Source organism: Petaurus breviceps, unplaced genomic scaffold (genome assembly GCF_028583685.1).
Source record: "Petaurus breviceps papuanus isolate PSGF00001 unplaced genomic scaffold, PetGlider_PUasm1.0 126, whole genome shotgun sequence".
NCBI lineage: Eukaryota > Metazoa > Chordata > Mammalia > Diprotodontia > Petauridae > Petaurus > Petaurus breviceps.
The window spans coordinates 33,070,238-33,085,670 of NW_027185655.1; the positions used below are offsets into that span (position 1 = coordinate 33,070,238).

The 15,433-nt window shown below is 37.3% G+C and overlaps 1 protein-coding gene across 4 annotated transcripts in view; it reads left to right on the plus strand.

Annotated features, from left to right (window-relative positions):
- Positions 1-15,433, plus strand: part of NPNT (nephronectin) — a 118,821-nt gene that overhangs the window by 97,226 nt on the left and 6,162 nt on the right. For all 4 annotated transcript variants that reach the window (XM_069094766.1, XM_069094767.1, XM_069094768.1 and 1 more), the window contains 3 exons: positions 7,490-7,582; positions 8,069-8,167; positions 15,140-15,396. In XM_069094766.1, coding sequence (XP_068950867.1) covers positions 7,490-7,582; positions 8,069-8,167; positions 15,140-15,396 — 449 coding nt within the window. The remainder of the gene's footprint in view (positions 1-7,489; positions 7,583-8,068; positions 8,168-15,139; positions 15,397-15,433) is intronic.

Below are 15,433 nucleotides of genomic sequence, written 5' to 3' on the forward strand. Positions count from 1 at the left end.
GTGTCCCAGAAATCTCAGGGCAGCTTTAAACTTTAATAGCTTCCTTAGAACTTCTGGGACACCCTGTATATAATTAGTATGCTAATTATAAATAAGAAAGCCATAAGACTTCAGTATTGGGGAGCTGGAAGGGATCGTCAAAATTGCAAGTATCAAAATTCCCCTAAGGAGCTCTATTAGACTCAAGTTCAAGTTCTTGTATACATCTGTGAGTGATGGAACTACTCTTCCTTAATCCAGGCTAATTCAGGCTGTCCTTATAAACTACCCATTATGGGTAAGGTGTGACCATTTCAAGGGGGAAAAAGATGTCTTAAGCTTTAGAGAAAAGAGTAGCATTTTGCTTGTCTATGGCACCAATCTACATTGCACTATGTAAAAAGCTTCCCTTGGATGTTCTTTCATTCCATAGTATGTAATAGAACACACACGTGTGTAATTCCTTCAAGCTGTTATATTGCACACTGTTAAATAAGAAGCATCCTCTCATGATCCAAATTTATTTTAATGCTGAAGAACTCACCAGAGATATGTATTCATGAAGCCCCATTGGGAGGATGGAGGAGGAAGGGGGAAGAGAGGTAATAGACAACATCTAGATTTGAGTTTCTTATGGGAAATTGCTTATATGTAGAAATTATTTCTTTGCCTGACCTTCCTTTCATATGAATCATGACAGAGTGCTGAGAACCTCTAAAATTTGCCTCTGAAATTGTTACTCTCTTTTATTTTTAATTCCTTTTTTTCTTTTTTTGTGGGGGGGGGGGAGGAAGGCAGGGTTAAGTGACTTGCCCAAGGTCACACAGCTAGTAAGTGTTAAGTGTCTGAGGTCGAATTTGAACTCAAGTCCTCCTGACTCCAGGGCCGGTGCTCTATTCACTGTGCCACCTAGCCACCCCTACTCTCTTTTATTTTTAGTCGATGTAGATAGATGGCTGTCAAAAATTATAAGCATTTTACAGTTGTAGATATAACTAACACTTATAAAATGCTTTAAGATCTGCAAAGTATCTTATGTGTATATTATCTTATTTGAGCCCTGCACCAGCCCTATTGTTAGCTCTATTTTACAAATGTTTTACACAACCAAGAAATATCTGAGGCAGGATTTGAACCCAGAGCCTCCTAATGCAAAGTCCATTATTTTTTCCACTACCCCACACTTTCACTTACAACAACAACAAAACACCTTTCTTTTGTATTCTTATAATCATGAATTGAGGAAGAAAAATACTTTAGCTTTGTGTGTATATGTAAAACAGTAACTTCTCAGCACCTTGGGAGGAGGTGGGGTAGGGCTCTTGTCCTCACTCTGATGAAAGGGGAACATCTCTACCCACTCATGCAGACCAGGTTCAGTTTTGGATGAGTGGCTCCTAAAAAGAGATTTCAGGTTCTTTTTTTCTTCATACTCTGACTTTTTATACCCCTACCCTATAGCTCTAGGGAAAATCACTCAAAGCTTAAGTCTATCTTATGTACCCCTTCAGGCCTATCCTCAAGTATACACAATAGGGGTGGAACTTCTCATATTTTTGTCTTTATGTATATCTGTGTGTGTGTATATATACACATATACATATATATATACACATACATATACGTATATCTGTGTGTGTATAGGGACTTAATGTATGAATTCTTTGTGGACTTCCAGGTAAGGAAACCTCCATCTACTAATGCAGATTGGCACCTTTTATGCAATTTATAGGCATAAGTAGGGTGGCTATGTGGCATAATGTATAAAGTGCCAGGCCTGAAGTATAAAAACATCTTCTGGAGTTCAAATCTGGCCACAGATATTTACTAGCAGTGTGACCCTGGGAAAGTCATTTAACCCAGTTTGCCTTAGTTTCCTTATCTATAAAATGAGCTGGCAAAAGAAAAGGCAAATCTTTTTGGCAGTGTCTTTGCCAAGAAATGCCAAATGGGGTCACAGAGTCGAATGAATGAACAACAACCAAGAGGCATAACTAAGTTAGGTCTTCCTGGCATCAGGGTCAGCTCTTTATCCACTATACATGCTTTCTGATTCTCCTTCCTTTCCTCCAGCCCCTAACCCCAGCCCACATAAGAGTCTGTGGTGGAATCCATGACGTAGTAGAAATGGCTGTAACAAAAACAAAGATAAGAAGAGAGGCCAGACCAAGCCACGTATACACAGAGGGCATCTATGTTGAAGATGATGCAGTTTGGAGGACATTTGGGTGTAATTCCCAAGATGTTTGAAAGAGAGGAAAGGATATAAAAGACTTGAGGAGAAAATGGCGTTTATATTACCACCCCAAACTGTCAATAACCAATGACCCACTTTTCTGTTTCTATAAAATCATCATGAGAACAATTTAAGGTAGTATGAGCAGTATCTAAAGTGAACATATGAGATGCTGTTGGGCAGATATATGCAAATATTCTACAACAAACTGTCAAATAATTATTTCAAGTACAATAAGATACAAGAAGTGAATAGTGTAGAGCTTTCCAGATCCCACTGAGATAACTGATTATTGAAAAAGGACATTTCATTTAGTAGAGTAAAACGTCAACTTACAGGCTTTCTTCCAACAAGTTGTCTCTCATCATATGTTAAAACCATACAAGATTCCTTGAAATAATATAGATAGCCAACTTTGAGTCAGAAAGAGCTGGGTTTGAGAATCTCCTCTGACATATGCTTGACAGTGTGATCCTGGGAAAGCCACAATTCCTCAGTACCCTAGGTGACTCTCTAAGAATGTAAGTTGCAGGGATATTGCTGATTGGTTCAGGTGTTGTGTCACTGGACCTTCCTCTAGATTTCTAGTCCTTGACACCAAGGAATTGACAAATCCAGATCAAATCCCTGGAAAGATTTCTGCCAGATTATCCACAAAAGAAAAACCAAGTAGATGAAGGCTGTCCAGTGTCTGGACAGAGAATATATTATATCAGGTAAATTATATATTTGTGTATGCATATTTATCTATGTCTGTATGTATGCATGTATATGTTATCTTGGACAGATATTGTGGAGGATCACAGAATTGGGCCCAGAATTGAACAAGAGGAAGAGAGTGGGCTAGATAGCCTTTGAGTAGCTTGCGGTGCTTTTCATGACCTTAAGCTTCTCCTTGAAACAAAGGTCCAACTTTTAAACAAGAATATTCATCCAGTAATACTGGATGGCTGCCAGTCACGGAAGACCATGGTTTCCGAAGAGTTCGAGTTGTAGGTTATCCCAAAAGCTGTAGAGAGGAGCACTTGGTGGGTACAAACAGGCTTCAGTATATTACCAATGAAGGAGAATGTGTATAAAGGATGTTATCTGAAAGACATATGTTCTTCTTCTTATTGTTCAGTCATCTCTGACTCTTCATGACCCCATTTACTATTATCTTGGCAAAGATACTGGCGTGGTTTGCCATTTCCTTCTCCAGCTCATTTTACAGATGAGGAAACTGACTTTTCCAGGGTCATGTAGCTAATTCATGTCTAAGGTCAGATTTGAACCCAATAAGATGAGTCTTCCTGACTCTCGACCTGGCACTCCATCTACTGCACTACCTAGCTGCCCCATCTAGGTCCATATGAGGAGGTAATTTGATCATGTAGTGAAGGTAAGGAATAAAACCTAGACAGCCATTGTGCTCCTTTGATATTTTTACAATGGTACGAGATCAAGAGGAAGACCTGTGGCACATTGGGTAGACTCAAGTGGAGTATTTTTTAGAGGTTATGGACATGATCCAGGGAGGATAAGAAGAAGGGGTTGGGTTGTGATCTGTCTCTTTCACATAGAACTCACAGTAATGAAATGATGAGTCTATTAAATTACATGAGTCATATATAACGAAATCTCATGTGTAATAGTAAGGAAAGATTAATAAATCAATGTATCATGCTAATAACATAAAAACTTATTTGTATTGGCAAAATTAATAACTATTTCAAGTACAATAAGATGTCCTGCTTTTAATCAAGTTAATAGTTTTAGCACAAAAAGAAAATAAGTTTTGATTTCACAAATACTTTTTCATTTTATTGCCTTGCATTTCACAAGAGGTGTTAAGGTTTAGCCATTTTTTCCCCATGTTCTGTTACCAGCAAACAATATGAAGTCTCAAAGGGATTTTTATCCTTCACAATAAAAGCATAAGACTAATTAATGACTTTGCTAATTGTTCTTCCCTGCACATTAGCTTATGTTTGGCCATATAGATAACGGCTATCCTCATTAACCTAGTTAATAGACTGCCCTTATTAGCTACTCTCATATGGTGATATTATGCAGCATTTGTTAGAAATTCTCTCAGAGGAATCCAGATTTTTGTTTATTATATTTGCAAAAGCTATAGGGACAAATTTTTGCTGTCAGGCTCTTATTTTCTTACATAATTGTGAAGCCTTCTACTGAGGGGAAAGTAGGAACAATCAAGTAATTTTTTTTTCTTTTTGGAGGGCAATTGGGGTTAAATGACTTGCCCAAAGTCACACGGCTGGTAAGTGTGTCAAGTGTCTAAGGACGGATTTGAACTCAGGTCCTCCTGACTCCAAGGCCAGTGCTCTATTCACTGCACCACCTAGCCACCCCAACAATCAAGTAATTTAGCCAGGTCAGACAACAGGCGGAATTATGGTGGCTCATTCCTGCTTTCAGCCTCTTCAGTACTCATGTCTGCAGTGACACCATGAGTGACATGAATAAATAGAGATCACATTTTTTAATTGACCAATGTTTCATGTGAATTTTTTTTTACTTTAATTTGATGTTAGCCCAGCAGAGCTGATTTTGAGTCTTTTCATAATTTTGTTATTGGATTGAGAAGATAATAAAGAATTTATAATTGAAGTTGGTCAAGAATCCACTCAAATAATGAAAAGAAAGAGGAATTTAATTTAGTGATGAACCTGTTATCCTTGGACACATTTATCAAACCTCTTACAAGTTTGTGAATTCTAGAACTTCTATATTTGAGTTTAATCTACCTTAATAATATTGGTGAAATGGCATTATAAGTTTGTGTTTGATTAGCTAAAACTTTATGTTTGAAAGCATGAGAGAAAGCATTTGTGTTTGCTTTAAAATAGTTCCCTTGAGAAGCTGCCTGGGATAATAGATACTGGGTCTGAGAGTTATAAAGATCTGTATTTGAGTTCTGCCTCTGGACACATGATGGTCCTGTGGCACTGAAGTCACGTAATTCTTGGTGCTACTGTCAACTCGCTAAGGTTATCATTTGTTGAGCAAATGCTGATCTGCATTGGGAGAGAAAGTTCTGTCTCCAATTAGGAGAACTGGGATTAAGGAAGTATTTACTCAAGAGTCAGAGGAAAGAAAAGTTCAATTGGAAGAAAACTCTCAACTCCCACCTTTTGAGTCTTTTGTATTCACTCCCAGTGTAATCTCTTTGAATTGAGTCAACAAACATTGACTAAGCAATTACTATATGTTAGGTAGTGTGTTAAATGCTAGGAATAAGCATACAAGCAAAAAGAAAGTTCCTGCCCTCAAGGAGTTTACATTCTAATGAGGGAAAATAACATGTAAAAAGGAAACTGAAAAGGGAGGTTGATGGAGAGGTGGTACCCACAAAGAAGTTTGGTGGAAAAAAAAATTCAAGAAGTCAGAAACAGAGTCAGGAGAGGAATGAAGGAGGGAACATGACTAGCTTGGACTCTTTCTTAAGATGGAGGTTCCAAAAAAAAGAAAGAAAGAGAAAAAAAAGATGGAGTTTCCAAGGTGAAGTAGTCAATCAGAGGAAGGAGCTTCAGATGTGGAGGGATCTTCCAGGGTGGAAAAGGATAAAGGAGGTGAGAAGGTGGTTGGGAAAGGGTGGTGGAATTAAAAGGCATTTTTAACCAATGCAGTAAACCACTGGGAAATAGTCAAATAACTGCAAAAGAGGAACAAATTTTTGCTGTCAGGCTCTTATTTTCTCACATAATTTTGAAGCCTTCTTAGCCATCTCATCTTGATTATATTATATTACATTCTGGGTATGGGATGGGTCCCTCCATTTATTATCACACATTTCCAATTTCAGATTCCAGAAAGTCACTGGTAGGGTGATTTGTAGCCCTAAGAACCCTCCTGCACATGCCCTGAGGATGGGGCCCTCCTATTGGCCAGTTCCCTGTACCCAAACATCTGCAGAATGTTCTTTTCTGTGTCATGCAAAATACCACATTGAAGGGGCCAAAGAAGTTGAATTTGCCCTAGAAAGAAAAAAATTGTATGTCTTAAATGCTTCTTTATCTTGGATCAATAGAAGTTTGGATACATTTTTTAAAGCCTTTAAAAGCAGTATTTTAAGACATAAATTTAGCATGGTCACGCTGTATGGAAGGAACCTATAAGGCATCCTGAAGACACTTGTGTCAGTGAAATTGCCCTCTAACAAAGGCTATATGGGATTTTAATCCTATTTATAACAGTTCAGTACGGACTCAAGAGTATTTATGGTAAATCTATATACATACTGCTCACGCTGCCCCTAGAATCCAAAGCTCATGAAATTCACAGGGTCTTTCTGGTTTCCAGTTTCTGATTTCTAAAGAACATTTCCCTTTCTGAGTACTTGAGTATGTAGTTGTGCATTATCAGATCCTAAATCAGATGGTTCCCAGGTGCCAGGGAAAATCAGTAGCAGCCTAAGACAAGAAATATCCTGCCACCTTCCTGATTCTTTACGTTCACGTTTCTTGGCTAAAGTTAATTTAAAGGAAACAATTAAAAAAAAATATAACTTTTACAAAAGTGATGTTTACCGAGAAGATATATCAAGAACAGAAATAAAAACACATTCCTCTCTCTCCTCTTCCTCCCATCTTCCTAAATTGGATCCCACTTTTCCCTCTACCACTTCGGCCCCTGAGGAGAGTACCCTGAAACATGCTTTTACAAACATTCCTACCACCAAGTTCATTTCATTTTGAAAAGTGGCATCAATGATCTTGGAAAGATTTTTAGGTCAGTTAGCAGTCATTTTTAACTTCCATCAGGAAACAAACCCTATCCTGGTCCTTTGTAATAAGCTTTCCCTGCAAATGATTTTGACTGTAAACAATGTAGCCTGAAACACTTCCACATTCATTATAATTGCAGTCCCTTCTGCTTAACACAGCTTTAATTCAGGGGTCCTGATAATGCATCTTCTTGCAGAGATGGGTCTTTTGGCTTGACACATGCGATTAGAAATTAGCCAGTTTAAGGCCAAAACATTTGTTAACACTATCCAGTTGAAAATGTTTTAGTTATTTTTCTGTAGAAGTTTAGAAACTTTGAAAATCAATTTTTACTGTGCTCAGATAACTCTTACATCATAAATCATTGAAGAGCAAAGTTTATGAATCTCCATGGGCAATGTAATTAAGTATATTGGGTTCTCCAAGAGGAATAAAATGCCTAAGGCATTCTTTCTCTGTCCCTCATTAAAGATAATGGTACTTAGTGACCTACTTCCTTATCTACCACCTTCATTTAAAAAAAAAAAATGACTTTCTCTTGCAGTTCCTCGCCAGCCAGGAGTGAACAATGACCTGTTTGAAATATTTGAAATTGAAAGAGGGATCAGCGCAGAAGATGAAGCCAGAGATGATCCAGGTAGATTTCAGCACCCTTATTTACATGTTAATGAACTTTTATTCCTTTTCTCCCCCTTCCAAGGATGGTTATTTCAAATCTTCACTTGTTGATTCCCAGGAACACTGTGTATTCCGACTTTTTCACACTATCTTTGTTTCCTCTGAAGCTCAGGCACTTGAACCAAAACTATTGGTTCATCCTTTTCTCTTTGATTTTTAACAGAATCAAACATCTAAATTGTGTTCTCAGAACTTGGCACCACTTTCTATAGTCTCTTCTTACAAATGGCCCTAACTGGCAGTTATGTTGGGAGAAGTTTCATGCAGTTTCCAGTTTGGTCTCAGAGAGATGGTTGAGTCAAAAAGTTGGGATGGTGAGACAGCAGAAAGGGGGAAGGGGAAGATGGAAGGGAGTTTGAATTTTGGGGAATATGTCATCGTCTTAAAGTTTTCTCCAAGTGTCTATTCTTGTGATCCCCTGAATTGTTTTATACCTTTCCTTTAGGTGTTCTGATACACAGCTGTAACTTTGACCATGGTCTTTGTGGATGGATCAGGGAAAAAGATGATGATTTACACTGGGAGCCATCCAGAGATCCAGCAGGTAAAAGTATTAGCAGCATCATCTTGAACTTAAGGCTCCATCAGCCTATTAGGACACTGGAGACATGTGAAGCAACTGTAATGATAAAAGATGGTAAAATCATAAATTTAGAGCAATGAGGAATCTTTGAGCCTGTGTAGTCCAACTCTGATTTTACAGATGAGGAAAACAAGGTCCTAGAGATTAAATGACTTGCTTTGAGACCATTAGGCAGCACATGACAGAGTCATGATGGGAGCCCAGTACCTCTGCTCTTTCTACCATACCCATCACCTGACTTATATGACACTTTTCAAAGCCTTTTACTTATATTATCTCAACTGATCCTTATAGTAAGCAACCTTGCATGATAAGTTGGGCAGATGACATTGGCTCTCTGATATATATGAACAAATTGTGGCTCACAGAGATTAATTTGTCCAAAGTCACACTGCTAGTCAGTGGGCAGGGCCAGTTGGGGCAGGTCTGGCTAAATGAAAAGACGAGGGTTTGAAAACAGAAAATCCCCCAAACTGACTCATGTCAAGTTCTGAAGATTTCTAATCTAGATACTCTGAGAGATTCAATCTTATAAGCACCCACCATGCTGTGCCCCAGGACTAGGTCAAAGCTTTTCACCAGGTGAGTTGTTGTGAAAATCTTCTAAGTTTGACATATGTTTTTTCCTTATCTAAAATCTCAATATTGAAGCATTTTCTGTAGCCCTTCCCTTTTAGAAAGCAGGAACACATATGATTTGGTTTACTTCCTCAATGTTGAAATCACCCAGATAACTGCAAACAAATTAAACTGGGATTTTTTTTTGTTTGTGAAATTATGATTCAAGACCAAGCAGCAACAACTAATGACATATTAGAAGAGAAGAAAAATAAGACCTTTAAATAAATAATGTATTGTAAAATCTGTTTATAGATACTCCTGGGTTTCAAAATAACATATATAGCATAGACCAAGTGAGAGCCCAAGAGTGCTCATATGTACGTCTATACGTGCATACACAAGATGGAAGAAGAGAGAACCCTAAATTGCCTGTAAATCTATCTGAAATTAAACAGAAAAATTCTCGTCAGGCAGACAAAGTATTTATTAAAAGCTTACTATGTTCCAGGCACTGTACTAAGTGCTTGGAATGCAGAAAAAGGATAAAAATACATACATGCATATATATGCATATATACACACACACACACACACAAAGATATATGAATATATATCACCTCTCTCTCATAGACACACACACACCCTTCAAAAAGTATTCTAGAAACTTTAAGAAGAGTTTAAGTTTTAAAGTTTTAAAAAGTTTTAAGAAATTTAATTTTACAAAATTAGAAGCTTTAATCTACAAAAGGATTTGTTATAGTTTTCGTCTGGAGAATTAGTTCCAATCAGTGTATGTAAACTATGGCTCACTTTGTACAAATTCAATACATTTACAACTTTTCAGAAGACCATTTTGTATGTGCTGTTGCTTCTCAATTTTTTTTTCATTTTTATTATAATTGAAAATTTCTAAATGTCAAGAACTTGAGAATAGAAGATTGGATTTCCCATGCCCACTGATCCTACCTGGTAGAAAAGTTCAGTATGTTGATGAGAGGTTGGATATGATGGGATAAACCTCTAAATATAGTTAATGTAATTAGGAAAGGTAAGAGAGACAGTATGGTGCAGTAAGTAGACAGAGAGAATATCTTAAGGTCAGTGGATCATGGACCTTTGGTAGCCTAATGAAGCCTATGGAATGATTCCAAATGCATAAAATGTAATACATAAAATTATAAAGGAAATTAATGAAATAAGCTACAATTATCAACATAATAATAATAATTAGCCAGCATTTATGTAATGCTCCTAGGTTTGCTAAATGCTTTACAAATATTATATCATTTAATCCTTACAATGACCCTGGGAGTACCCCAAGTTAAAACTTAGACCCTCAGGAGCTAGTTGTGAGCCCATGTTATGAGTTCCAGTTCTCTCCAACCACTCCATCTGCCTTTCATTGTGGGTGGAAGATCACTTCCAGGCACAAGCTTATTGAAAGCTATTTTGTTAGACTTTGACTAAATTGAATTGTTAATTGAATGTTGGAAAAGTAAAAGTACTTTACAACTGACTTTTCCTAGTCACTTGATTTGAAGGAACTGATTGAGTTCCTAACATCCACACATCTTTCTTATTAGAGGATATCACCCTACAGTTTTGTGGGGGTTTTTTGGAGGGAGTGAAGGGGCAAATCCATAATAAATTCCATGGTTCCTAGCCTTACCTTCATTGATTTTGCAGTTGAGGGATATAGCATAATCATTCCAGACCACAGGGTTGACTCAGTGGCCATTGTGGAATTCCCTTTGTACAATAGGTATAAATCAGAAATTTATAAAACAAAACATAGCTTTGTGGGTATTTTTTTGGTAGAGGGGAAGTAGGACCTGTAATTTTATATGGTACAGGATATTCCTGATGAGGAAACTCCTCCTACCAATGCAGGTCTTCTGTACCTTGTCCTAGAATAATGGTTCTTCCCTTGAGGTCCATGGGCTTTCCAAGGGATTCATGGGTAGATTTCAAAGCATCTGTGAACTTTGAAGGGGAAAAAAAATTACACCTTGATTTCAATATAATGGACTTTCTTTATCATCTTGTATTTTATCTTATGCATTTTAAAACATTCTGAAAAAAGGGGTCCACCCATGGGCATCATTAGAATACCATAAGGATCATGACCTCCCCAAAAAGTGAAGAATCCCTTTTTAGAGAGTTCCTATGGCGCTGAGAAACTAAATGACTTGTCCCTGATCCTACAGTATGTATGTATTAGATAGAAGCAGGACTAGAAACCAGCTCTTGCTTACTCACAGGACAGCTCTCAATCTACAAAGTAATCTGGCTTTCTTTGTCAAAAAGTTAATCCAAATTTCTGTCATTTAACCTCTGTAAAGAGATTAATTCAAATTTCTCTGAGTTTTTCCTCATATAATGCAGAATCTCCTTGTTTACAAAAATGTCACTAATGAATGAAAATGACAAATATTTTCCAAAACATTTTTTAAGCCAGTAGGTCCTAACAGAGACAAGAGTTCTCATTTATTTTCTTAACCTGCTTTGCTGGGTAGGGAAAAAAAGGGATCAGGTTTTTTCCTTAGGCTATCCTTCCTGCTTTTTGAAGAAAAAAAAATCCTCCTGTTTCATTCAAAGTGAAAGAATTTTTTCCATGACATGGTTCAAATACCTTAAAGACAAAGTGAGATAAATAGTAGCCTCATTCATCATAGTGGACTCAAGTTCTGGCAGCTTTTGCAAAAATATCATTTAAAATTGCTGGTAGTTTGACTTGCTCTGTAAGACTCTTTCACTTGTGTTCACCATGGAGCAGATTGATAGTATTAGTATCCATTTCCAGGGAGGATTAAAATAATCCTAGCTATTGTCTTTTTTTTTAATTGAGCATTATCTACCCAGAATAATCTCACACTCCAGACAGCCTGAATACCTGTGACTATTCAAAAGTTGACACATGGAACAACTTTTCTATTTTCTTGTAAATGCTTAAGATTATGGGATTTTTATTGGAACATCATTTTAATTGTAATTTTATTATTTTTCTTAAAAATTATTTCACAATTGTTATGTTGCTATGATTTTTTTTTATTTTTTTTGCCATGACAAGTATAGGAGAGATCAGGACTGGCAGGAGTTCCCTTTTTCAATGGATCCATGGTTTCATTGATATTGGTATTTGTCCATTGAACAGGTCACAAGTCAACCAGGCGATTTTTTCCATGACTTCATAGAATATCTACCAAACAGACCAAAGGTTTTCCTCCTCTGCTTCTGTGGATATTTAGTGAATTCTAATGTAGCACTCACCATGACACTAGTCTAATCTTCCTCTCCTGGTCCTACATGGCCATGCCCTTGGTATATGAAGAGGTTACTCTGAATCTTCTTTCTAGTTTTTGAGACAGCTAGGTGCCTCAGTGACTAAAGGGTTGAACCTGGAATCAGAAAGTTTTTGTTGTTGATCAATTGTTTCAGTTGTGTCCAACTTTTTGTGACCCCATTTGGAGTTTTCTTGGCAAAGATACTGGAGTGGTTTACCACTTCCTTCTCCAGTTCATTTTACAGATTAGGAAATTGAGACAAACAGAAGTTAAGTGACTTTCCCAGGGTCACACAACTAGTAAGTGTCTGAAGCCATATTTGAACTCACGCAGGTCAATCTTTCTGATTCTAAGCCCATTGCTTTATCCACTGTGCCACCTAGCTGCCTAAGGGTCAGGAATGCCCGAGTTCAAATCCCACCTTAGATACTTACTAGCTGTGTGACTCTGGGATAGTGACTTAACTTCTGTTTGTCTCAATTTCCTCATCTATAAAATGGGGAGTAATAATAGCACCTGCCTCCTTGGGTTGTGAGGATTAAATGAGGTAATTCTTGTCGATTGCCCTGCAAACCTTAAGTGCTGGATAAATGCTATCCATCATCATTAGTATTAACAACAATAATAATATTGATACTTGTATGCTGCCATTGATGTGAGTATTCCTTCTGCCATTGTACTTTGTGACATACCCATGCCTTCTGATTAATTTCTTAACCGTGGATGAAGTGGGCAGAGTAGTTAGAATTAGAATTCATGAAAAAAGTAGAAATGGGCTAAAATCACTTAGATGTCTTGACAGCTGGGGTCAAATGATCATCAACTTTAACTCTTTCTTATGGGATTATTAGACAAGGTACTGGGCTTACCGTCAAGGCAAGCATCTCCCTGTAGAGAATGGAATGGCCATTGGCTATGGGGTTAGAGAACTTGGGTTAAAATGCCCCCTTGGATTTTTACAAGCTCCAAGACCTTGGGCTAGTCATTTATATTCTGTTGTTTAGACTGCTCCTTTGCAAAATGAGGGGGTTGGACTAGGTTCTAGGTCCTGTCAGGTTCTAGATCTGTGATTCTAATTGGGCATCAACTCAGCAAACACTAAATGCATTTTATGTTCGTTTGGATCCTGTTCTCTAAGATAAACTATAGGGCATAAATGAGGAAGAGTGAAAGAGGAAGACTTCTAACATATTGGAAATGATGTATGCTGGGAATTATTGGGCATATAATTTATAATTATAGTTTAGTTTGGGGTAGTAAGACATATAAAGAGATAAATATAGTATGATTTAGAAAAGGATGAGGGCTTAAGTGGAGTTTAAATATCAGTAAATTAGATGAAGGAAAAGTTGTTCACCAGTTTTTTCAAAGTGCAATGCTGTGAATAATGGAAAGTATATTGACTGTGGATGAGTCACCTGACCTGGAAGAAACAGAAACATTTACTGAGGTGAAGAATTGGTGAAGAGATGAAAGCTTTCTCAACTCAGGATTTTTAATGAAAACTTTTGGCATTTGTATAACACTAATCCTTTTCTTTTCCCAATGTCAGGACCAATATTTTAACACTAATAGTCTTCTAGTGATATCTAGATGCAGTGGGATTTGTGGGACCTAAGTTCAAATCCCAACTCTGCTATTTAACTGTGTGACTTTGGATATTTGATGTAATCTTTCTTGGCCTCATTTTCCTCATCTGGAAAATGAGATGGTTGGATTTTGTGGCTTTTAAGATTTCATCCATCACGTTATGATCCTAGAACACCATGCTTTCAGACAAATAAAACTGGAAGGTGACCAATGCAGAGATATTTGGTGGGTGCTGATCAGGTTGCATCATATTAATTATGATGACAAAAAGTGGCCTAAAGGACATCATCTAATACCTGTATAACTGGAAAGGAAGGTGGGTCAGTCATTTAGGGTTGACTGACTAATGGTCAACAACCATTGCAAAAATTATAATATGTTGTTAATAATTATAATTAGTGACTAATTGTAAATTTACAACCAATATAACATGACATGACTTCTAATGAATATAATATGAATTTGTAATACATTATACATGTATGATTAATTAATAATTAGAAATGTTATATTATTAATAATATATTAAAATAGAAGCCATCAGCATATTGGTTGGAGATAATCTGTGAAAGCAATTCAGAATTCATGTCAATAGACACAAGTACACACTACATGTTGGGGAGATACATGTTGGGGAGATACAAAGCTAAGATACGACTTGATCCTCACTTCACAGAATTTATAGATGAAGGCATTGAAAAGTGAATTATGGAAGGTTTAATGGGGGAAGGTCGTTACTACTCAGGGAGTACCAAAAGTCACATCAACAAGAATGTATAAGAAGCACCTACTCTGTGTTAGACTAAGGAATTATAAAGGACCTAACACCGTATCTGGGCTTTTAAAGATAGATTCAGCAGAAAAAGGGAAATTGCTCTCAGTGTTGTCAGACACCAAGTGATTAATACTTAATGAAATGTTTTTTTTCCGATCAGTTTCTTCCCCTTGAGCTCTCATACTACTGATGGTAAGGTTGAACTAGTAATAGTCTTGAAATCAGGATGAGTATTGGGATAGGAGGAAAGGATATATGGGATGCTCAGTGTAAGTGGACAGGCGTGTCTGAATGTGCTTCTGATTCTACTCTTAAGCAACATAGAAATTATTTTAAAGTTATTAGACATCATGGCACGATGGATAGATAGCCGGCATCCATTTAAATACTGCCTAAATTCACTCCCTGCCTCAGCATGTAGGGGCTGTGTGACCCAGGTAAGTTACTTCTCGGTGTCCTAGAAAGCTCTGTAAAATGAAATGGCCAAGAAGAGGTTGATACGAATTAACAGAGGGAGTTACATCATCAGGAGAAAATTAAAGCACAGAATTTAAAACTTAACTTTAGCATCACTTAATCTTAATGCTTTGTTTAATCTCCTAAATCTGGGATAGTTCACAAAACTTTAGCAACCAGCAGATTTGATTAAAGAACAGAAGTGTATGAAAGAAAGGATTTCCAACATGAATAAAAATACGAACGTTGTTGATCTTCTCGTTCTAGGTGGACAGTATTTGATCGTCTCAGAACCCAAAGGCCCCAGTGGAAAAGCAGCCCGATTGGTGCTGCCTCTCGGCCACCTCATGAACCTGGGGGATTTGTGTCTGTCATTCAAGCATAAAGTGTCTGGGTTTCACTCTGGCACACTCCAGGTGTTTATGAGAAAGCATGGTTCCCATGGAGCAGCCCTGTGGGGAAGAAATGGTGGCCATGGCTGGAGGCAAACAGAGATCACCCTGCGAGATTCAGCTATCAAGAGTGTAAGTAAAACTGCAGAGTGATCAGTGTCTGTGAGAC